Source organism: Notothenia rossii (genome assembly GCF_949606895.1).
Source record: "Notothenia rossii genome assembly, chromosome: 7".
Lineage (NCBI taxonomy): Eukaryota > Metazoa > Chordata > Actinopteri > Perciformes > Nototheniidae > Notothenia > Notothenia rossii.
Window position 1 is genome coordinate 8,731,718 of NC_136905.1, and position 25,956 is coordinate 8,757,673.

General features: G+C 43.0%; 1 protein-coding gene across 2 annotated transcripts in view; it reads left to right on the forward strand.

Moving 5' to 3' along the window:
* The window catches only part of grik5 (glutamate receptor, ionotropic, kainate 5), a 119,234-nt gene that overhangs the window by 55,577 nt on the left and 37,701 nt on the right, over positions 1–25,956 (forward strand). For both annotated transcript variants that reach the window (XM_079693882.1, XM_079693883.1), the window contains exons 4-9: positions 12,476–12,637; positions 14,764–14,928; positions 17,997–18,094; positions 18,442–18,607; positions 23,410–23,588; positions 24,690–24,743. In XM_079693882.1, the coding sequence (XP_079550008.1) occupies positions 12,526–12,637; positions 14,764–14,928; positions 17,997–18,094; positions 18,442–18,607; positions 23,410–23,588; positions 24,690–24,743 (774 nt within the window). In that variant the 5' untranslated portion in view covers positions 12,476–12,525. The remainder of the gene's footprint in view (positions 1–12,475; positions 12,638–14,763; positions 14,929–17,996; positions 18,095–18,441; positions 18,608–23,409; positions 23,589–24,689; positions 24,744–25,956) is intronic.

Below are 25,956 nucleotides of genomic sequence, written 5' to 3' on the forward strand. Positions count from 1 at the left end.
ATGTGTGAAAGTGAAACTATCTGATAGATAGGACATAGGTAGCCTATCCCTCCAAGGAGTGGCCGGAAGACTTACAAATGTGGGCCGGTAGGATTTAGGCAAAGAAAACATTTTTTTTAGCGCACTCCCGGTATTCCCAATGGCCAGTCCGCCCCTGTCACAGGTTCAAACCCCACTGCAGTCAGCATGTCGTTGTGTCCCTGAGACACTTCACCCCAAATTGCTCCTGTGGGGATTGTCCACATTATTGAGTATGTAAGTCGCTTTGGATAAAAGTGTCTAACATGTGAAATGTAATTGAATGTAACGTAATGCAAGCACACGCACAATGTTCTTTGAACCTTCCTGGAGAGTTGGTGCAGGACGCTTGTGTGTGTTTGTGTTTGTGCGTGACATACTCGGATGTGACATTGTCACAGGAGCACAGTGGTTCCCCAAGCAGGCGGTGTCACTGACTGAGGGCCTCTTTGTCAAGGAGAACACTGGGAAGAATTTATCCATGTCCAATGAACAGGGAGAGGGGTGAGAAAAGGGGGGAGAGCGGGAGAGGAGGGGGGAGTGTAACAGAGAAAGTGCACTGTCGAGATTGAAGACACCGGTGAGAGCTAAGATAGGCAGAGAGAGAGAGAGAGAGAGAGAGAGAGAGGTCAGTGAAGAGACAGGGGTATAGAGTGTTCCTGAGACAAAATAGATAGAGGCGAGAAGAGTGTGAGAAGATATACAGAGGAGGGGGAGGGTGGAGGGTGAGACGGAGTGAAAGAGAGAGAGTGAAGAGGGCAGAGAGGCTGAAAATGAGAGATCAAAGTGTCTGCAGCCCTGCTGAGGGAGGACAAGGTGAAACATATAGGGAGTGGGTGGGAGGAACAGAAAGCCGTAGAGAGTGCAGTTACTTGGGTTAGACGCATTAACACAAACACCCGATGCAATCCAGAATATGATAGTCCTGGAATACATGTTGTGAAGCTTAAAACTAGGGTTGTTTACTCCACAAATTAGAAGGTGGGTAGTTGTGTGTGCACATCACATGTTGGCAATCAGCAGTGATGAAACGTCACTTATTTATCTAAATAGACAAATCCCACTTGGCTTGGTGTGTTTGTTCTTGACCTGAAGGGGATCAGACTGGGATCGAAGTATTGTCTACTTAAAGAGATAAATGTGTGGTTTGGAGTCAATGTGCAAGCGTTACCCTTCCTCATCATTGTTCTACAAACGCACTGTCCCAGAACCCAAGGTGACATCTTCAAACCCCCTGTTTGTCCGACAGACCAAATCCTAAGAAACTCTTTTTTATAATGATCTGGAACAGTAATTGAGCACATGTTAACATTTGAGTAGCTTAAAAAGGCCCTTTTGTTTGATTTTAACATCATGTAATAATGCACATAGCGCTTTGAGCACCAGGAAAAGCACTATATAAATAACATGTATTATTATTATTATATTGTGAGCAAATCTTTGTTCATTTGAATACTGTGAATCCTGCACACCCCTCTGAATAATTTGCTGTTCTGTTCAACACTACCTCTTCTCAATCTGCACAGATCTCCAACTCGTTCATTTTACCGTGTTGATGTACACCATTTAAGCCTAAGCTAATTCCTCGTATGGAGAAACCTACTTGGCAATAAACCTGATTCTAATTCTTAATTTAAATGATCAAATCGTTGATTAATTGTGTGCCGGTCAATGAATCAATGACCTGCTTTAAACTCTGTCCGAGCGGTCCTGCGGATTCCTGTTCTTGTAGGTGCATTATTTATTTAATACGACAGTGTTTGGTCACCAACACGAGTAGACAATGCTGAAAGAAGTGTGAACCTTTTATTGTAGCGCTCAAGCTGTTGTGCATACGGACATGTCGTCATTGACAGCAGCAGACAGTGGTGTTGATTCTTCTCATTTGTAAGACCCCGTTTACGCGAGTACGATACCATTCTTTTTTTTGTGACCAACTTTTTATTGTTTTTTTTTTTTTGCCCTCACAAAAGGGACTTATACAGATACAAATTATAAATACAAAATATAGACAATACAAAAAGAAAAAGAAAAGACAAAGAAAGAAAAAATATAGGGAATCCCTTCCCCATGCCACCCCGTCCCCCCCTCTTCCCACCCATCTTGCCATTTCACAGAAAATCCTACCTGATGTTTTTTAGCAATCGTCTGAGTTCATCTATATATTATATATATTATAGAATAACAATTTATAGCATACCAATTTATCCACATAAAATACATTCATACCTTTTTTTTCACATAACATTTCATCTGTTTAAACTGAATTGCGATTAACTCCTAATAATCTACAATTGCACCAAGGTGTGCGTATATGTACAATAATCATCATTTACATGAATGATATTACCCGATCACCAGCACTTTGAATAGCCTCTAATGTTTCCCCCTTAGCCTTATTAGCAGAAGCGATTGACAGCTCTGAGATTAGAAGGTCATGGAAGGATGATATCCATTGCTTAATAAATAAAGTATGTGGGGGTTTCCATCGGATTACTATTATTTTGTTGGCTGCTGTTAGACCAGCGAGTACGATACAATTCTTATATTATTATATAGAGTTGTTATCAATTTGTTTTAAAGCTCAATAAATAACAAAGAAGACCTCTAACCGGCACTTTTCAAATTTTGTCCGGAAGATTTAAACTTTAACGGACATGTTGACCGGCGAAAAAAAATGTTAGCGCAAACTCTGCGGTTCCCTCGTCCCTTGGAAGAGGCGGAGAGGTGGGTGTTTTCATCTGCTGGTGGACTAACCGGAGACATGTACAGCAGGAGAACACGCCGTCCACCGCGGAGAATAAACAGAAGGGTAATCATGGCAACCATGCTCCGGGGTCTTCTTCGCTGCTTTTGGTGTATGTTGTGGCGGCAGCAGCGCCACTTACAGGCCTGCCATATGTACTACAGCGTTTCCAGCGGTCTCGTGTGAACGGACATTTTAATTGAGCCGAATGCGTGTGAACAAAACACTTTTTTGAAAACGCATACAGTTCTTGTGTAAATGGGGTCTAAGGCTGCAGTTTGTTATCTTGCTATAGATTTAATTGTCCGATGTTCATTTATTTAATTCCCATTGTGTGAAGAGTACTCTTAAAAACCAACAATCAACACTTTAAGTCTCACACGGTTGTGGTTACGGCACTACTTGTATTGAATTTCATTATTTACAAAAGCTGTTATTGTTGTTTCTTATTCCATATGGCCAAGTTTATATAATACCTTTTACTCCTATTTGGATTATATGAACCACTAGAAAACATCCCATGAATAAATCATATTTGCACAACATCAAAATGTTTAACCTCATCTCAAAGTCATGCCTCAAATATATATTCTCGAAAGGAAGGCAGTAAGAAAAAGAAAAGGTTAGGGAGAAAAACTGAAATACTGCAAACAAAAGGCATAAAGGGAACAAAGGAGACAGTGGCATCAAGAGGAGGACAAAGGTAAGATAGCAGAGATAGTGAGATTAGAGAGGTACATGTTAGAGGGGAGGCGGGGGAGAAAGTGCGAATGGGTGCAAAGTGAAAACGCTGAGTCAATGCGACCGAGAACATGTGCTGCTGCTTTCATATCAGAGGCAGACACAAAGTCCTACACACTTAATCCAGCACTACAGAAGAGCCAAAAAGGGGTGAACTAAGGGCCCTTGGTATTTTTCCACTCCTAATGACACTGCTCACACACACACACACACACACACACACACACACACACACACACACACACACACACACACACACACACACACACACACACACACACACACACACACACACACACACACACACACATATTCCCAGCTCATCCATATTGTCTGGGGAGTTGACAAATGTTCTGAAATGTCCTGACCGTGCTCGTTGGGGGACGGCAGCCGAGCTGTCTGCAGCAGGCGCTCTCTAGTCAACAGTGACTTTTAATTGTGAGAAGAATGAGCAAAATAACACTTCTGTGCCATAATGGCCGGCGGTAAAGTCTTCTTAAATCCACATCCACTGAAGCCGTTCCACTTGCAAATTCAATTACGGGAATGATTCATCCTTTCATTATGATAACTGTCAGATTTTCTTGTGTCATACAATAAGGCACAAGGAGGAAAAACAAATGATTCGTCAGCCCCCCCACTGACACCCTTCTCCTCTCCCCCCCCCCACCTCTTCAAGCTGCCTTTTCTCCATCTTTTTGTCTTTCTCTGCATCCCTCTCTCCTTCCTCTCCTCCCTTGCTATCGCTCATGCTGCTTCCTCTGCCTGAGCCTCCGTTCATCCCCGTCTGCCTGGGGGTGCGAGGCGAGATAGCGTTCCCTCGTTTTCCGATTTTCTCCATATCCCCCCCTTCCCTCCCTCCCTACCTCCCTCCCTCCCTCCGTCCTACTCTGGCTCTCCCTTTGCTTCCCCTCCTACCACACCACCCCCCCCAACATCCCCTTCTCCCTCGTGCTCTCTCTAGATAATTAAGATCTCTGATTTTACGGTTTTCCCTTTCATAATAGGCACTGCAGACACTATAAGCTAGCTGCCAAGTCTCCTACACACACACACACACACACACACACACACACACACACACACACACACACACACACACACACACACACACACACACACACACACACACACACACACACACACACAATGCATATGCCTTTTATACACACACGAAGATGAATACATGCACCAAACGGCTAAATCTCCAACTGGGATGAATGAATGTCCCCTATTCTCTCTCACACTCAATTCTCTATCTTTCTTATACTCTCCCCTGCACCACACACACACACACACACACACACACACACACACACACACACACACACACACACACACACACACACACACACACACACACACACACACACACACACACACACACACACACACACACACACACACACACACACACACACACACACACACACCAGCGTGTCAGGATATTTATGTATTTTTGCTTTTGTGTATTTCTCAGTGGTGCCAGGGTGCCGGATGACTTACAGCAGGGTGCAGAATGAAAGCGAGCGAGGGGGGGGTTGGTGTTGGGGGAGTGTTTTTTTTTGTGTGCAGCTCAGACTAGTCTGGCCCTCTCGCTGCTCACCCTCTGCAGACTGACACCCGGCTGCTACAGGGACTCAGCCGCGCTCTCCTACAGCAGCGGATCATGTTCAGCATGTCCAGATTAAACAAGGCAACCGCATCTCAACATTTGCTCTGACTCCCTCAGCCCTTCACCAGCGCATTGTACTTGGCTTTCTTTCACTCGTATGCACCTGTAGAAGAAGTTCTCTTCACCGCCATGTCAAAGTAATCCTGCTTTCTTGAATGTATACCTGAAGTATAGGAGGTTTCAAAGAGTCCAAAGAAACAGAAGTCGTTAAGCAATTGTCTTTAATTCAATCACGAGAGACTTTTGTTTCGAGTGAACAAATATTATTGACATTAGCACAAGAGGATGAGAAATGGGAATAGACTTTTCAATTAGACCTCACTGTGATATCTTATGTTACAGGTGAAGGTGAAGCTGTAAGTAGAATAGGGGAAGTGTGATAGCTTCACCATGATTGGCTGTAAGAGATCATGGCAAAATGTAGTTGGTTATCTTAATTAGTAGATGGTGGAGTGAGAGAAATAATAGTTTTTTTGATCAGCTAGTCCTATAAAGATAAACATTTCCATCTGAGAACAGACAACCACTGAATTTGCTTACAAGCACAACACCTCTAAGTTAAACAGCCAATAACCAAATGTCAAATAGAATCAATTACAAGAGTCGTACATTACGTGTTACTTGTTAGACGCTTTTATCCAAAGCGACTTCGTACTCAATACTGTGGACAATCCCCACAGGAGCAATTTGGCGTGAAGTGTCTTGCCCAGGGACACAACGACATGCTGACTGCAGTTGGACTCGAATTTGCTATCCTCTGATTCGAAGAGCAGCGCACTAACCCACTGCGCCACACGCCTCCCTAGGTAGGACAAGTCCTTCCGAGGTACGTCAAAAATATTTTTGAAGAATGGCATAAAAGAGAATTTAGTAGGGGGCGTTGTTACTTTTATTTCATTGAAATGGTGCGTATAGGTCAATGCACCCTGTACATATGACTATAAACTGTAGGTGTTAGTGGTCCCCATCAAGAGGTCACAAGAGGTCACACCTGAGGAAGGGAGGACCAATAGTCTTTATTGCTTAGGAAGGGTCCTAACAGAGGGTGTTTCTCAATGTCGAGGAAGGCTGCCCCAGAGCCAATATTTCAAGGATGCTACGTCATCGAGTCCCGCCGAAAGACTGTTCCAATGTCCAGGATGCTTGGAATTCTACCGAGGCCAGCGTCCTTCGTTGCGGGAAATTTCGAGGCTGCACATGGTAGACTACGCGGTCTTAAAATCCCCACGATGCTTTGCGTACGGACCGATTTCCAAATCTTTGGCGGAAATCACGCTCCATTTAAGACGGGGCCTCGCATATGACGCACACCTGCACACCTGTTAGCCTGTTACACCATTCTTCGTTTTCCGAAGCTAGGAAGGATTCTTGCATCGCTTCTGAAGGACCTGACTCGAAGGGACTTGTCCTACCAAGGAAGCGTCCTCGACATCGAGAAACACCCAGAGTGAAATGAGCCGGAAGAACCTAAGTGGCAGCCATGATAAAAGATGTTCTCTAGATGATAGGAAAGGGGCTTCAATGCTGTCTTTGTTATCTCCTCTACCTTAGGATGCATTGGACCATCATTTACGAAAGGAAAGGAGATAATGGCGTCCAACAATTCCCAAAAGAGTAGCACCATTCGCCCGGTGCATCATAATTATGTCGGCTGGTGTGCTGATGAATTCTCCTTCACATCTTTCCTTCATTCAATACATTTTTTCACACGGGTTGTGAAAAGTGGTTTGGAAAACACATAGGACATGATTTTTTCGAGCACTCCTGTCTCGAGAGGAGGGCGTGTCCTTTCCAGACAGGAAGTGCTCAGGTGCAATCACTTGACTTCAACGAGAGGCTTCATGCGCTGCCTTGCTTCCTTTGTTTGTCGTTCTCTTTTTGATTACTGCAGACATGTTGTTTGTGTCCTATAACTGATTTTCCTTAATTAATATTCGATAGATTGTTATTACTGCAGACAGTTTCGGTTGAGAAATGTGATTTAAGTTAAAGATTTTGCTCTCTTTTTGCAGAGCTTACACCACACACACAACAAAAGGAATACTCACGAAGCTTACCCAGTACCCTTTTACATGTATCACCTAACAAAAGGTGTATGTCTTGGATCATCTCCTGTAGACTTAAAGGTCCCATGTCAGGCTTTTCTGGTTATCACCCGTCCCCTTGTGTGTTATGAAGGTTTTTCTGCATGTAAACGGTCTGCAGAGTCACAAACCCTCAAAGTACACCCTGTAGCGAGTAAAGCTCTAACACAGAAAATACCTGTCTATGCTGCGCCAGAACGCCTCGTTGAAGATTTCTCTTTTCCCATTTGTTTCTTCCGGGAACCGCATGACGTCATGCAGTTCCCGGAAGAAACAAATGGACCAATCCGCGGAGCTCCTCACACACCAGGACCTTCAGCGTAAATGTTCAGCTAACAGGGAGTCCCATTGACTTGCATAGAGCTCCCTGGTTGGTAATAGACAAGTTGGGATGGCGGAGAAATGCTCTCTGCAGACCCATTCTCACAGCATTATAAACCTTTTTCTTACTCAATATCAAGCAACACTTATTGTTTTTACTTCGGCTGTGAGTGTTTGTGTGTGCTCAGGATGAGTTTCGCGCTGTCTCGCTGTATCGCCGACCTGGAAACCACACCAGTAAGCCAGCTCACTGAGCAGCGAGCCTCGCAACCTCCCGACCAATCAGAGCACAGTGGGCTCACAGGGAGGGGGGGTTGGCAGGAGCTCCAACAAGCCGTTTAGGACAGAGAGTGAATACACATACTTTACAGAGATGCTGTATGAGAAACCAATGTGAGTTTGGAAAATTGCACAATTTAAATGTATTCTAGTAGACCTCAACAATGGAAATATGATCAGTAGAAATGGCCATGACATGGGACCTTCAAATGAAATTGTAGAGTGAAAGTCGCAGTAGTCTAGGAGCTTTAGCAGTAAAGCTTCAGAAAATAATTTCTCGGCACAGTATTTTTCTTGTCAGTGAGGTATTCCATACAAATTTGGGAATCAGAGAGCGGTGATGAGTACAAAATGTGTCATTAGCGATGAGGCATTAACCATAAAGTGATAAACACAGTTTAGCTGCTGAACTAATGATGGGGCACATGAAAGTGCGGCATATTCCCAATATAGTTAATTTTTTTCATATTTATTGGTTACTGATGAATAACTGCTGTCTATTAGCCGCATTTTAATGTGGTGGTTTGGTGAGATGGAACTAATCTTAAGCTCTTTACTTTAAAATAAACAAATAAAAGTGATGTATAAAAATAAGAACGTGCACAGATGGGACGCAACATTTGCTGCAGACTTTGTAAAAGGATCTAAATAACATTGGATTGATGTACTTTCAGCCAATTTACAAGCTGACTTCATTTGTTTTATATGTCAAAGGAAGAAAATAATACAATTTCCCAACAATAAATATAAGAGATAAAGAGAACAAGCAAGGAGAATGAATTCAAACGAAGATTACACACCAAGAAAGGGAACTTTTGCAGACCATTTACATGCACACAAACCTTAACACACTACAGGAAAGGGAAAAGCACATATCTTAGTTTAATATGTACTGTTGGGAACAATGCACCATATGTTCTAAGTTGTAAGTTACCTATGTTTGCAGAATAACTAGTCGCTGTGAAATACATGGTGGTGGTTCAAAGCAAACATATTCATCTCTGTAATATAGTGAGTATACCTGAGTACAGAACTTAAGTAAATGTCATTTGTTACTCTCCCCCTGCTCTCCCGTCCCTCTATCTCCATCCTCCTCCACATCTCTTTCCAATCTCTTTTCAATTTTCTTTATTCCCACATCGTCCCCGGCCCCATTGCCAGTGCTCCTTTTTTCTCTCTCTCTCATTCTCCTCACTCTTATCACAGCTTTCCGTCTCCCCCCTCCCTCCCCCTTCTTCTTCTTCTCCCTGGAGAATAGTTGCTGTAATCTTCTCTGTCTAATGCTGTCAATAGCTCTCAATAACAATGAAATAGCACCGGTTCCATCCCATCATTGATGAAGGCATATCCTCAGTTAGGATCTTATTCGTCATCATGGCAATCTGCCTCTTGGTAATAGCCAATCAGGTGGCTCCTGTGAAATGCACTGCCCCTCTGATAGGTTCCCTGCTGGTTTGATCGACTGCATCTGAAGGCCCGCCACCTCAGCTGCGCCCGATCAATACACCATCACACACACTCATCCCCATACATGTGCTGAAATGAACACACATGTCTGGAAGCCACACGCACGCACGCACGCACGCACGCACGCACGCACGCACGCACGCACGCACGCACGCACACACACACACACACACACACACACACACAGCAAAATGGCTGGCAGGGATCACCTTGGCTGCGTTCAGCTCACCGCCTGCTCTATGCAGCCATGAAACTGGAGCACCTCCATACCTGCCTCCCCACTCAGATATTCTTGGGCTCCATCGCTTGGTAAGGAGACACACAGGGATAGTTGGCTTTTGTTAGTCATTTGGTGTTTAAGTAGAGAGGAGAAAGGCTCCTCCCGTGCCCTGGCTGTAGCATTCCCTCTGAGCCCTCGAACAACCTCAGACAGGAAGGAAACACACATCAGTTCACACACACACACACACACACACACACACACACACACACACACACACACACACACACACACACACACACACACACACACACACACACACACACACACACACACACACACACACACACACACACACACACACACACACACACACACACACACACACACACACACACACACTCTCTTTGGGGAAGGGTGAATTGAGAAAGCGACCACTGATGTGGGGAGCAAACAGCGCACAGTAGCAACAGCACAATGAAGTAGCTTTGTTGCTCTCACTGTGTGGTCAGAATAATAAGCTGTACATGTACACCATTATACAGTAAATATATAAGAAGAGTGTTCACCATTTGATCCACCATTATTAGAACATACTGTATATGATTTAATAAATAGAAAGCGAAAATAAATGACTCCCACTGTGTGCCGGTTATTATATGCTGTGTCTCACATACAGATGGCCCTGCATACGTTCTGCCACTGCTCACTTTGAGCTGCGGTTACAATAATTAGAGCAACACAGCCATCTGCACAGTATGGCGCATGCTATTAGCATTACAGACATGTTTGTGTAGCCGCTTGCCCACCCTTTGACACGGCACAGGAAGAAAGTCAGGTCAGTAATTGCACAGATAGCGAAGAAAGAAAAATCGGGAAGTTCAGTTGGTTTATGAGACGTGATGAGGGATTCAAAGCACAGGGTTACAGGTTCTTGTGTGCTTTAAACATCAAAGCCAAACAAGTGTTGGAGAGGTGAGCCCAGGAAAAAAAGATCTCAAAGTGAAAAGGTATAAAGACAAAAAAGATTAGAGGTGGAAGGGACGTTCAGCTCAGTGACGACAATGCGTATTATCTGCCTCTTTGATGTTCAGACTATTGTGTGCACAAACACAGAAGAGTCATTTTCATCCCCTCATGTGCTTGTAAAGGTCAGAGGTCAGATTTCTACCACTCCAGCATGTCTGTGTTTACAGCAGAAGGTTCAATTGAAGGTCATGAACTGACTCTTTCAGCTGTCTGTCAAATGTGTTGAGAGTTAGACTGGTTGACCAGCTTTCCCAGGTCAACTCCACCCCCCCCATCCTCCCTGTCTGTCCCCCTCTCCTCTGTATTCACCCCTCCCTTCATCTCGCCATCCATTCACACTGCCTTGTCAACACGTCTGTCAGAGCGAGGCCTTGTCACTCTGCTTAGCACCACTGAGGCTCAGCTGAGCTTTCTTTGTGTCTTTTTATTTTTTTTTTGTCTGTTTGGAGGTCGAGGTCGGGGCTATGTAATAGAAAAAAAACATGAACATGGGCTAGGGGTGCATACCGGTTCCCGGTATTACCGAAATACCGGTTACTGGCGGCTACGGTATACCGTACCGAAATCAGATCCAGTTTTCAAAAACCTTTTTAATTTTTTTTAAATATTGTTTTTTATATTAAGTTAGGCGTAAGATCCTTAAACTCACGCCCAAACCGCCAGCCAATCAGATTGTGCGTCTTGCAACGGCTTCGGTGATTGGCTTGATTGCCAAGCAACGTCCTTCACCTTCCTCCCGAATGTCTGAGCCTTTCGGTTAGCTTTCGTTTTTTCATTAGCTCGATGTCGGCACGGAAATCTAAAGTGTGGCTGCATATGACTGCCAGTCTGAATGGTGGGGTCTGTAACCACTGCCAGTCTGAATGGTGGGGTCTGTAACCACTGCCAGTCTGAATGGTGGGGTCCGTAACCACTGCCAGTCGGAATGGTAGGGTCTATAACCACTGCCAGTCTGAATGGTGGGGTCTGTAACCACTGCCAGTCTGAATGGTGGGGTCCGTAACCACTGCCAGTCTGAATGGTGGGGTCTGTAACCACTGCCAGTCTGAATGGTGGGGTCTGTAACCACTGCCAGTCTGAATGGTGGGGTCCGTAACCAATGCCAGTCTGAATGGTGGGGTCTGTAACCACTGCCAGTCTGAATGGTGGGGTCCGTAACCACTGCCAGTCTGAATGGTGGGGTCTGTAACCACTGCATACATCAAACTTGTTTTTCATTGTTTGTTCAGTACTAAAAGGTCGAAGTCCCACAATTAATTGTATTATTCATTTGACATGTTAACTATATCCTAAAGCGCTTCAATTGTTCCCTTATGCAACATGAAAGTATCACGATATGTATCGGTCGAGTATCGGTATCGTTCAGTGGTATCGGTATCGTAAAAAAGTCAACGATATGCGTCGTGGGCTCTGGCGTGTGTGGATGAATAGAACACGGTCATACTTGTGTCTTTGTGTTGGATCTATTGCTGTATCTGGTATATACTTGTGTATGCCCTTGTTTGTATGTGTGGAAGTGTGGAAGTGTTTGAGTGCCTCGATGTGTGTGCCAGCTGTTGTAAAGTCGTCTTTAAACCCCCAGGAGATCCCTTCATGGGTGAGTCCTGTCACTTCTAAAGGCAGTTTCTCCACCAGAGACATGAATAGAGATGTGCGTTTATGTATTTTATTATTAGACAGGCGATGTGCATGGGACTGGGCTGCCTCTGTGGTGTGACAGAGAACATCTTCATAGGCTATTGTATGTGTTGTCAAATTAGGTGCTCCCACGTCATTGAAATGTGACAGTGCAAACTAAAGATAAGCCGCAGAATTAGAAGAAAGGGAAAACATTTTATGCCAGGAGAATGTTGATGTGTCCAGTAACGTGTGTGTTGTGTCCTCCCTTCCTGCAGGTGGTGGTACAGGCAGCCAGCAGACCGTTCTCCATGAGGAGCAGTAGAAGATGCCGGCTCTGCCAGCACTGCTGCTGTCAATACACTTCCTCTTCCTCCTGCTAGTCACCATGCCGCCACGCTCCCTCGGTCAGACCCCTGTGCTCTCCTCCGTCCGCATGGGTGAGCCGTCACTCCATCCTCACAACATGAAAAAAAGTTTCTACTTTTCCTGGTTGGTTTTTGGGCTCTTTAGGTGACTCAAAGTGTGTTTTGACACTTTGGTCTGAACATCAAGAGATAAAATGACTTTCAAAGGCCAAAAGTGCAGTAATAATTTACTTTCTGGCGTCCAATCTCGTTATACGGAAAGATATTTCACCATGCAAGTGATCCATGATACAATCTTATTAGAATAACTACTTTTTCATCTACTGTATGTAAGCAGGTGTGAGAATAAAAGTAGATTTTCTTCAAAGAAAGGCTCCACCATGAGTAGCAGTCTGACACCTTCAACAACACTCATACGGGATTTTATACATTTCAATTGGTTTCCTCATACAGATGTAAGAATTCCCTCAGAGCATTCGAAAAATAGGGTTGCCATGATATCAGATTTTCACTTTGCAGTAATTGTGGCTTCAATCATTTTCAACAACGATATTTCCACAATGTCTATAGGGAATAAAAAAGAGGAATCATTTTCAATCCTAAAAATGAATCTACCTCTTGGTTCGTTTTGAGAAATACACAGTTTGTCGGTGGATGAATTATACAAAAAATATAATGTAGGAAAGTGGATAGAGAGTCTGTACCCAGAAAAATGTACAAAAAGATTTGAGAAATCAAATGATTCAAGAAGCACTTGGGTATTAAACAATGTTAAAGTGGACCTATCATGCTATATTTGAATAATATAGTGTAGGACCATACCTATATAAGGCATATTTATACTTTTTATTTTTCAAAATACCAAACAGATTATGCATTTTAGCCATTCCTCATTTCGCTCAATTTAACACTGTCTTTGCATCATGGGCTGATTCTGTGAGAACAGCACCATCTACAGGCCTGGCATATGTACTACAGCGTCTCCAGCGCTTTCCAACGGCAATGTCCGTGGCTGTCTCCTCCTGATTGGTGGAGTTGGCCCAATAGCCGTAACGCCACTTCTGTGACGTCATAGAAGTGTTCAAATCTGGATCAGTCTGTATCAGATCCGTTGCAGACCCGTTTTTAGAGATTTGGGTATGGAGTAAAATAGAGAGGGTTGTGTTTTCTGACACTTAGTGAGTTCCCTGGAACACCGGGGACACATATTCATGTATAAAAGACGTACAAAAGTGCATTTTGCATGATAGGTCACCTTTAATATATGTGTCATTTTAACATCATATCAATTTTAAATGTGTATCTATTATGGCTACAGTCAATGCCAGTTCATGGCAACACCCCTTACTTCGAAATATTACATTTTCTATAAGAAGTAAAGAGTCTGACCAAAATAACACATTGTCCTGCCAAAATTATCAAAACACATCATAGACTAAAGGACTTGAGCTTACAACCTAATAAGGCTGTCCAGCAACACCATCTCTGACCCAAACCATGTTCTGAACAGCGAATATGAACTGCTACCATCTAATCGGAGATACAGGGTCCCACCATTCAAAGAAGTCAGACTGTATCCTCAGTAAATACAGAGCTGAATCCCAGATCAAATGCGCGCTAAAGGGTGTTAGAGCATGTTTTCTCTCAGTGATTGTGCTGTTATGTTAAATGTTTGTTGTTTGTTTTTCATGTATTGTGTCTGGATACTTGTCCTTGTTGATGTTACACATGGAGCTGCTGTGATGCAAGTCAAATATCAGACTTGATCTGACCATTAAAGTATTATCGTATCGTATCGTAAGACATAAATAAAAGCACAACAATCAATATATACAAAATAACAGTCACTTCAATATCTTTGGGAAATGTACATTAGTGCACTGAAGTGGTAGTATGACATTTTGGGAAATACACTTCTTTGCTTTCTGGCAGAGAGACAGATGAAAAGACCTTCACACTTCGAAATATATAATTTTGTGTTAGAAGTCAATATCTTTGTTTGACCAAAGAACACATTGGCCTGCCAAAATTATTCAAACACATCATATACTAATGGACTTGAACTTTGTAACAACTAAATAACAACTACACACACTGAAATGGTAGTATGACATTTTGGGAAATACACTTATATGCTTTCTGGCGGAGCGCCCGATGAAAGACCTTCACGCTGCTCTCCTTCCTCTCCGCCTCTCTAGCGGCGATCCTAGATGACCAGTCCGTGTGTGGGCGGGGGGAGCGGCTGGCGCTGTCCCTGGCCCGAGAGAACATCAACAGCGCCATGGAGGGTCCGGCCCGCGCCCGGGTCGAGGTGGACATATACGAGCTGCAAAAAGACTCCCAGTACGACACTACCGACACCAGTGAGTGGGGCCGACGCATGCCAAAGAAAACCAGTAGAGTGGAAACATCCAAGTCTTACTTAATCTAGGAAAGTCCAGCAGGGCATAATTAGTCCAGACAGAAAGTGACCACTAAAAATACCAGTACTTATTATTATTAATATGGACTATTAATATTTATAGTGACTGGCTAAGAGTAGAAAAGGAGTCTGCTGCAGTTTTGATCCCACTTAAAAAGGCTGATGATATTTTACAAAAAAGATAATTACATTTCCGAAAAAAAGCTGCTTTTTTATGAGCAAATGATGTCCGGATAGTTAAAACACCCCCACTTTCGTGTGATTAGCAACCAGTAAGGGCGTTTGCTGATTAGTTTACACGTCATTGGAGACCAGTAATGGGCCAGTAAGCCTGTCTCATTAAAAACAGTGGACCAGTGCCCTGCAGTAACAGCTGGCTCTGCCTACTGTGCAGGACACGGCAACAACAAATCATCAAACACTAACACAGATCAGCAGCACAGGCCAGCGGAAAGCAGCAGCAGCAGCAGCACAAAGGGCCGCTCCATGACACTTGTATTGATACACAGATTTAAAACAGAATATTTGGAGAGTGTAAAGACTGAAGAAGTGCTGCTGATTCCAGCCACTGAGCTGACAACAGGCTCCCTGCTCCTATTCTAATGGGTCCCCGACCCTGCCACGAGCTACTGGCAACATGTCTGTGTGCTGAAGATGGGGTGTGTACATCTGTGCATGCTTGAGTTGTGTGTGTGTCTGATGTGTGTGTGTGTGTGTGTGTGTGTGTGTGTGTGTGTGTGTGTGTGTGTGTGTGTGTGTGTGTGTGTGTGTGTGTGTGTGTGTGTGTGTGTGTGTGTGTGTGTGCGTGCGTGCGTGCGTGCGTGCGTGCGTGCGTGCGTGCGTGCGTGCGTGCGTGCGTGCGTGCGTGCGTGCGTGCGTGCGTGCGTGCGTGCGTGCGTGCGTGCGTGCGTGTGTGTGTGTGCCCTTGACCGATGGGCAGGAGACTTTGACAGGCTTGTTTGCTTTCGGCTTATTTTGGTCTCTGGATCAGAGAGCTCATCATCTTACAGCTACGGCTGTCGGAGGCACACACACACACACGCACGCACACACACACACACACACACACACACACACACACACACACACACACACACACACACACACACACACACACACACCCAATCATACACATTTACACATGCATGCACACCCATTCCTATCTTCAGACAAAAATGCACATTCACACGGTGTGGGCGCACACACACAGAGGCACTGGCAGCGACTGAGGACGACTAATTGGGATGAATTAAAATACCAACCAAATATACCAGCAATAAAAAGAGCTTTATTACTGTAAGAATAACGCAGTTAACTCCGCAGACTCATTTCTTCTGGATCTCTGAAAGCTGTTTTTTTTTTTTAGGTGGGTTGACAAAAAACAGTCATAAAAACTCATTAGACTAAAAGATACTGTGCAAACCAAGTTAGACTGTGGCGCAGGGGGTAAATAAGCTTCCACCAATCAGAGGGTTCGATCCCACCCCCTGCAGTAATAAACATGTCGAAGTGTCCTTGAGCAAGCTGTTCAACCCCTTAGCGCTCCTCAGCATGTCTACAAAATGTCAGCTTTAAAGCTTCAGCTACATTGACATTTATTTAATATTCGCTTTATGGTAAATTATGAATGATTCCTTTTTTAGGAAGACTGCTCAATGGTAGCTAAATATGCTTATTGCTTTTTTGTTGAGAGTTAGATGAGACCACTCTGAAGGCTTCATACGGCTGACTGACTACAGTCTGCAGCCGGTTAGCTTAGCCTAGCTTCATATTTATCGTCTAGTCTTGAGACATTATTCTTCCCCTCTGACTCCTGGCAGGAAAGTGAGTAAGCGTATTGATCAGTTACAGAGACTGCAGGCTGCAGTGTAAGACAGATGATGACCACAACTGTCCTGTAACTAACTTTTAATCATTGATGTATATGTTCAGCATAATGGAGACGATTTAAAAAGCATCAAGTTTTTGACCTTAGCTGATCTTTGTCAGGATTTCAAGGAAGAGAGGGTACCGAGCCTTGCCTTTTAATATATTACTTCAGAGGGTTGTGCTTATTGGGTGATTAGGGTATTAACTGTGAGACTATGAGAGTCCTTCAGAACCTTTAACAAGCTAAATTGAAAGTTCATAACCAGAAAAGAAAGGATTTTTACTTTTACTTTATTTAAGATCCCCCTACAGAGTGTACTTCTGCGAATATCACTAATCTTCTTGGGGTCAACACAAAAGCCATTCAAACATCACAATATTGACAATAAAATAAATTATTTTTAAAATCAGAGTAAGGGAATAGATATCTTACATTAATACTCAAGTAAACATGGCCACCTCCTAAAATAAGAACCATAGGAAGAATATCTTTTTTTTTACGTCGATTAGATGTATTACATTTCCCATTAAGATGGGAATATGGATACAGTGGAGACTTGTTGTCATGGAGGTTTTGGAGAGTGAAATGTATGCTTGAACTGCATCAATAGAGATGTTGTTAGGTTGAGCCTCTCCTGAGCAAAGTACTCATTGTAATAAACAAAAGTGTAAAATCGTTTCCCGACTCCCCCACATCGATGTCTTCGTGCAAATAATTAGGCAAACTGGCATTTGTTATTCGAAGGCGACCATCACTCTGTTACGCTTGTTCTAATGCCAGAGATATAATAACATTCGAAATTAATGATTCATAATCATTCAAATCAATAAAAACAACTGTCTTAACAAGTGAATAATCGCAGCAGGCAACCCTGGCCTGCCCTGCTGTCGTCCCCGGAGCATTCATCTCAACATCAATCTGATTATAATGAGACAGATTGTGCTGCTGCAATAGAAGCAGTGCTTAAAGTGAAATGCTAATGCAACTTCTGAGTTTTTTTGCTGCATCTTGAATGTCCCCTCTTCTCCCCTGACTGCAGCTGTGTTACTGTATGCCAACTGCGAGCTGCCATCCAACTGTAGCAGAGGGGAATGTGTCTGCATATTCAATGTGTATTTCCCCCCCTTCTTCCCTTTCAGTGTGTCAGATTCTACCCAAAGGCGTCGTCTCTGTGATAGGTCCCGCCTCCAGCCCCGCCTCCGGCTCTACTGTCAGTCATATATGTGGAGAGAAGGAGGTGAGTGTGGAGGATTAACACACACAGATTTCATGTAAACATACAGACAACTAGTTCTTCTTCCTCTCTGACACACTACCCCTCCTACCCACACACACGTCATGATGAATGTCTCTAAAGATTAGTTTTCCTTCGCATTTCTTCTCATATAATTATCCAACTGCTTTCTCCCCGTAGCCTTTTATCTTTAAGGTGCTTCTCCCATCTATCTTTCCTTTCTTTTTCTCCCTCTGTAGCCTTCACTAATGCATGGTTCTTATTCACAGTTTTTCCCTGCTCGAGTGTTAGAAGGGGAGTTAATCACGACACATTTGCCTTCCTTAATGTTCCTCTCTCCTCTCTGCCAGATCCCTCATGTAAAGATCGGTCCGGAGGAAACTCCCCGCTTGCCGTACCTGCGATTCGCCTCTGTCACGCTGTACCCTAGCAACGAGGACCTGAGTCTGGCCATAGGATCCATCTTACGCTCGTTCAGTTACCCATCAGCCAGCCTGGTGTGTGCCAAGGCAGAGTGTGAGTACACGTAGTTCCCTTTCTATTGTTATCAAATCAAATCAAGTTTTATTTATAAACCACATTTAAAAACGATTTTTCATCGAGTCAAAGTGCTGTACACGTAATAAAAGCACACTACAATAACATAAGAAAAAGAAATAGAAAAGAAAACAATTTACAACGACAAGACACAGAGAAATGTCAGGTGCTCAGCTCTGACTAGAAGGCCAGAGAGAGTGTTGCACAGTACTTTATGTGCAACTGCATAGCTGTGTTTGTTGTTTAGGTGGGTGTAAGTGCATCAATTGTGTTCCAGCTATACCGACTATATATCTGTGTGGTTTTTAACGTGTGTGCGTGCAAGTGTCTCTGTGGGAGTGTTGGCACATTCACACAGTTTGGGCGGATATGACTGTTTTGCATGGTTGGACACTCATTTTGACAGTCTGGTCATGAAGTTCTGTCTGTGGTCCGAGATCACAACACGGCTCCTGCTGCTGCTCTTCTATTTTTTTTTGTAATGCTCTTGCACACTGTCTCTTATTCACCTCAGCGGGTTTTTCGGCCAAACCAATTTAATAAATATTCGTGTTTGAAATGCTTTCCAGTATTGGAAGAACTTATGGGACATTTGATTTAACTTGCCAGGCACTCAGAGAGCTTTAACATCACTGGGGATTTGGGGCTTAGTCGCTAGCCCTCTTTATTTTCATTTTGAAAGAGTGCGTTATTGATTTATTATGCACTGCCCCAGCGAGAGTAGAGGGAATTAAAGAGCTTGGTCCGACGGTAGCTGTAGTATTTAAACAAAGCTCGAAATAATGTATGCAGTAGGAGGTGAAAAATACTAATTTCTTCCACTGAATAGTCATCTGACATTATGTGTGTGAGTGAAACTGAGCTGTTGTGCAGCTGTTAACGTCTCGCACAAGCCGAGGAAAACCTTGCAAGAGTGAAGGGCAATTACATAAAGAATTAGTGGGGCCATTGAAGTCTGTGAACACCTGTCACTACAGTGTGAGAAGGGTCGATTTTGACGAACCAAAATTTGCTACGTTTTGAAGAATTCACTCAGTAATTAAGATAATTTCATTATCGTCCCAGCAGGTAGCCAGCCTTCCTCAAAAGCACGCTGAATTCCTCATTCCAGCTTTGAAATGGCTTCAGACGTCTTTTTCTCAGGTTTGATCATCAGTTAAACGTGCAGACAAAGCTTTTTCACCTGTCGAGGTTTAGAAGCAACAGATAGCATCATAGTTAGCGTCCGGGGTTAAGAAGATGCAGCTTTCAACGGAGGGATGTGAGTGTGTAATATATTTGGCTTGAAGGTGATCTTTACAAGGTTATCACAATCACAGACTCTGACCCACTTGGCTGCGCTATCTATTGCCATGGAGCTGGTTGCCATGGCTGCAGAATAGGTGCTAACTGCCACTCAACAGACTTGTTCCACACTGTGAACGAGTGTGTGGGTGTGTGTGGTGCGGTATGTGTGTGTGTTTGATGTTTTTAATGCTTTTACTTTGTCTGTACAGGCGCCGGTGTGTGTGTGTGTGTGTGTGTGTGTGTGTGTGTGTTGTTGCCCCTGAGTGTACTGTTTGCCCGTACATGTGTGTGAGGGGTTTGGGGGTATTTGCATGGGTGTGAGTACGGCTCTGTGCTCAACATCAGACAATGTTTACAACCAGTCCACTTGTTTTATTCATCGTGTTTACCCCTGTGTGGAGCGCAGTGTTCAAGTGAAGCAGACATTCTCTCTTTTTTGTCAGTGAGGCGAGAAATGTGTATAGTCCTGAATTTCATTGACACCCACCAATGCGCGCTCTATAATTAAGTAACGTAATTTGAAATTGGTCACTTTTGCAACAACATGTTAATTGCTTTAATCACATATCCCTCCCTTTCAGCCTTGTGTGTAGAATAGATATTAAGTTAGAAGAGAGGAGATTTTTTGGTCATTTTTATACATATCGTACTCTCGCTATTCCTGGGTCACAATGCGTTATCTGAACCGAATTCCATTATGCCGTTTTCATGAGATGAATGAGGTTACGGACGGCGACGCGAACCGCCAGGAGGAGGAGACGGTGATGGCGTAAAAAAGGCGAGATGGGTAAAGACAGAGAGGTAACTGGAGCACAGGGCAGGGAACAGAGAGATAGAGCAGTTAGGGCTTATGTGTGAGAGGGAGAATGTGTGAAGGAAGGAGGGGTGGAGAGGAAGCTGTAAAGTGCATTGATTTTTTCCCTCCTTCTCCAAACTAATTAAAGTTTTGGCCTGGTTCAGTGATTACCCCACTGCTTACAGAGGCTTTCTCCCGCTGAAGGGCTCTGCAAGCACCACCTCTCCTCCCCTCCTTCCCCCCTTCCCCTCCGTCCCCCAGATGCCTGCCCCTCCACTTATTTACATAGCTAGGGGTGCCTTATTATGGAATTACAATTAGGAAGCACCAGGGCTGACTTCCTGGTAAAGGCTCATTCCACACCCAATGTCAAGTGAGTCTTGACTGCCATTGGTACTACTCAATTCGCTTCAAGTGTGAGAATGGTCTCAAGTGCTGTATTTTCGGTCTTTCTGCTCCTGCAGTTCTGCTTCTATTTCCGTCCATCTGTTCGCCAGATGTTTCGCAGAATCCATAAAGAAATCTCCAGTTTTAGTTTTATATTTTCTTTGAAGCTTTTTGAACATACACAACGTTTCTGACAGTACATACATCACTCAAAAGAACTGAAGAGCATCATTGATGGATGGGATAGAAGACACAAAGTGAATTACAAAGCACTCAAAGATCGCATACCTCTGCCAAGTCTGCACAACTCTCCTGATTTATTATTCTATTAATAGACAATGTTTAGAAATGTGTCATACTGATTGTTTGATGGCTCACATCAATTTTGGAGGATACCTAAAAATCCTCTCTGGGGATAATAGGGCTTTGTAAAGAGATTAATTTCAGGTGAGTCAGACTCATAAGCACTGAGTTATAGTTTTATTTTGTCATGTTGGTTTGGTGCCATACAAGCTTTAATGTCAGGAGCTTATCGTCCTGTTGCACAATGCTTTTTAAACGCTTATGTGAAACCTAGAAGTTGTTTATAATTCGGAGACAGTAAAACGAGTTGTAGCCAGTCCAAAATGCAACTTGATGACACAGATGACATTGAATGAACTTCAAAGCAAGCGGCATTTTGTTAAGAAAGTTAGTTTGTTTCCACTCAATTATTCACATTAAATAATAATACATTTTATTCGAAAAAATAAAAAATCAAATGTACATTTTCTGACAGGAAAAAGGAAACGTGTGAGCCTTGGTTTATGGTTCCTAACCTTAATAAATAACAAAGCAAAAGCGTAACTCTAACACAAATATTCAGTAGTAAATAATTTTTGATTTTGAAAACCATATCCATACATACATTTGTACCAAAAGCATAGTATTTACATTTCTCAGAACAAGGAGGGGATATGTAAATATTTGAAAGCTTGTCCAAATATTTACGGATCAAACTTGGTTAACTAGATTCGACAAAACCGGGATAATTGACTTTAAAGAGTGAAAGTATGTGAGGATCCTCGGGTTTGATGTGTCAGTTTCCCGTAAAATAAATATGACCAGAAAATAATCTTAATACTCTCCAACAGTTCAAACGGTTAGCATTTAAGAGACATCTAAAACAAAATAGATATTGTTATTTATTATTTGTTTACCCTAGGGCTGCTCGATTATGGCAAAAATCATAATCTCGATTATTTGGGTCAATAATTGTAAATGCGATTATTCATTGAGTTTGAAAACATCCATTTATTGGAGATTTTTTTTTTTAACAGTATGTTTTTAACAGTTGATTACCCTGAACTTTAGGTATAATTAAACTGAAAACCCCCCCAAAAAAAAGATTATTAAATTTAAAAAAAGTAATAATAATAATAAAAAATAATTGTTTTATTTCGATTATCTTGTTTTCGTAATCGTTGCAAGCCATAATCGTAATCGCGATTAAAATACGATTAATTGAGCAGCCCTAGTTTACCCTTCTTTTTATTTTTCCTTATCTTCAGTACATGAGACTTTTCCTCAAAGGACAATGACTTTATGTTTTGAAACGAATTGAATCCTTTGATTGAATTCACTTCATTTGTATTTAAAAGTATTTCATTTTAGTGTCTTCATTCAAACATCAGGATTGTTGATTCGCTTCTTTCCTCCCTCGCATGTTCTGTTATTGTTCTGTTAATCTTCAGCTTTGTCTTTGTCAGTGTGTCAGTGCGGGGGGATGAGAACAAACCAAGATGGTGGAAATCTGTCTTGGTGTAAATGGATGTTTTCTGAAAGATTGATTTAGCTGCAAAGTTACCTGAAGGAACATTTGAGCAGTTTAGGTGTTTAAAGCTAAATGTATTAGTGCTTTATAAATGGTTACATTGTGGCGCTATCTCTACAGCACAAACTCATCAGTTGTTTACCTTCCCGTTGCTTCACTCTTCTACAAAATCTTTCAAGTGTATTTTAAGATAACCCGCTATGCAAACCCACTGAATCCAGAAGCACCTTGGTGGAGGTCATAATAGATGAAGTAAGTCTGTCTGAGAGAAACAGCGAATGCAGACATACGCTAGTGTCTGTATTAAATGATGTTTCATTTCCTAGGGATTTAGACAAACCATCCATCATGCTTTGCAAAATGACACATATATATGACCAGCTGGAAATAAATCAAGATTCTCTCCGGTCCTGCAAAGCTTACATTTTGGAAATATGAGTTGTGTCTACTGATACAGACATTGATATGCAGCTCACCGGTGCTTTGGCTTTGCCTCAGGCCTGCTGAGATTGGAGGAACTGGTCCGCCGCTTCCTCATCTCCCGGGAGACGCTGTCAATCAGGATGCTGGATGACAACCTGGACCCTACGCCGCTGCTGAAGGAGATCCGTGACGACAAAGTGGCCACCATCATCATTGATGCAAACGCTTCCGTGTCCTATCTCATCCTCAAGAAGGTCAGTCCTCAAACATCAATACCTTCTACATACCCTGCAGGGTGTGCATTTGTAGACAGTACACACACAGTTAAAAGTCTCCTATTATGCAAAATCCACTTGTTCATGTCTCTTCTACATCAATATGTGTCCCCTCTGTGGAAAGAGACTCTGAAAGTTTCAGGAACAAAGATTCTCTCTCTTTTTGTCCTGATCCATTTCTATAAAAACCTGTCTGAAAATGAACTGATCAGATTTTGGCCACTTTATGATGTCATAATGATGTTTTGGCTTGTGTAACCATTAGCCAATCAGCAACCAAGGTAACCCCCCCCCCCCCTTATCACCTGAATCTCCTCTAGAGCACCATTGTGTTCTTTGTAACCAAATCTCTCTCAGAGGGGCGTGGGGAGGGCACCTTATTTTCATCTAAAGTAACAGACAGAGAATCAGCGCTTTGGAAACAGGGCTGAAACAGAGGGGATTATGGGTAATGCTGCAATGATCTGTTTGGTGTTTGGAGTCAAACACTTCAGAGACATGTTTTGTCAGAGACCTGTAATATATTGATGAGAAAGAGTATAATAGGGAACCTTTAAGCTCAGGGATTTGCATTTTCGTCCCTATTCGGGAAATTCATGTTCATGCAGAGCTGTATAAAAATAACACAACTCTCTCAAAGGCTGCATGTTTTTACCTTCCCTGCCCTCCAGGGCTGCATTGGGAACAAATATGTATGTCTGCCAGCTGCAATCACTTGCGCTCTTAAGAAAATATATGACAAAAGAACATCTTTGGCTGGGTCGCGGCGCTGACGTTACCCCGGCTCGTTCTGATTCATAGTAGGGCCTGTGGTGCCGGTAGCCAGCGCAGTGAGTCACAGTTTGAATGTGTACGGGATGTCTTCACCGGGCACATCGGAGCGGCTGCCCGCCCTCGGCCAAATGTCCGAGTGTTAGCCTGAGGATGTAAAACTGTGATTAACGTATGCTCCCTCTCCTCCCAACATTCCCTCCTACTTTCCCCCAAACTGTCTCCATTGCTCCAATAACTCTTTGCCATCTCTCCCTTCATCAACCTTCCCTCATCTTCAATTTGTTCTGTCTTTCTCTTTCTTTACAGGCGTCAGAGCTGGGGATGACGACTGCATTTTACAAGTACATCCTCACCACGATGGTAAGAGCTTCCCAATTCTACCTCTCTTTGAACTTCTCCTTCCTTTTGTTATCCCCTCGTCCTCCTCCTCTTCCTCCTCCTCCTCTTCGTCCTCTGTCCCCTTATGGGTGGTGTTATGGAAATTGTGAGATCAAATGTATTAACATTGCTGTCTGTAAACTGTTCCTCTGATTAAGTCATAGCGTGGGAAGGGACCTTTTCAATGTGTGTGTAAAACAGATGTGTTTGGACTAGGAGCTTTTATGACATCCATTAGCACAGTGGTTCCCAACCTTTTTTCCCAAGAGCCCCCCCAAATGACTGCTGTTGGAAGTTGCGCCCCCCCCCACACACATACACACAAGGGGGGGGGGGGGCGCAACAGCGGTAATTCAAGTTTAAAAGTCTCAAAATGCTACAACTACTGTCACAAACTAGCTGAATGTGAAGTATGTTGTTAAAGGAGGATGAAAGCGTAACTAAGGAGCACTGTTGGAGTGACTTTGATGGTTATTGGACTCAGGATTAATTTGGATTCCCGCTGAATGAAGAAATTAAAGGACGGCGCAAGTGGAAACAATTCACAAAGGGATTAAACTGTTTAAAACACATGCTCAAAGTAAGCCGGATTTTGCCGATGTGTTTTTGTGGATTCAAAAGTCGTAAATAATCTACAAAATGGAGGAGACCGATCTGATCGGAGCAACTGAGACAAATAATCCAACTGAAACCGGCATGGACAATGACTGTTTTAAAAATGCTCTTATCCAGAAAAGCCTGGTTTGGACACTTTACGCGCAGAAGAAACATTTCTATTAAAGAAAGAATTATACATTTCTGTCTTTTTATGCCTTTAATAGCTACTAACTTGAATTTGTATTCAAATGAAATAATCAATTATTTTTTATATTTTAATGTAGAGACAAGGCTTTTAGTGATAATCATGTATTGCGTTACAATTATATGTAAAAAAAAAAAAAGATCTAAATATGATATTTGGCCTCAAATCATCTGAGGCCTGGCGCCCCACCCCCCCCCCCACGTTGGGAACCACGGCATTAGGAGATAGGAAGAGGGGAAGGAAGTTAGGATAAGGTGTTATCTGCGTCCCTTTTGCTCTGTGTAGGGTGTGAGTTTTGCATCCAGTGCCAGGGGGTCTCAGCTGGCCTAACCAAATGTTGTTTGTAATGTAACTAAGCTTTGATGTCCTCCTATAAAGGAGAGCCTGTTTCAC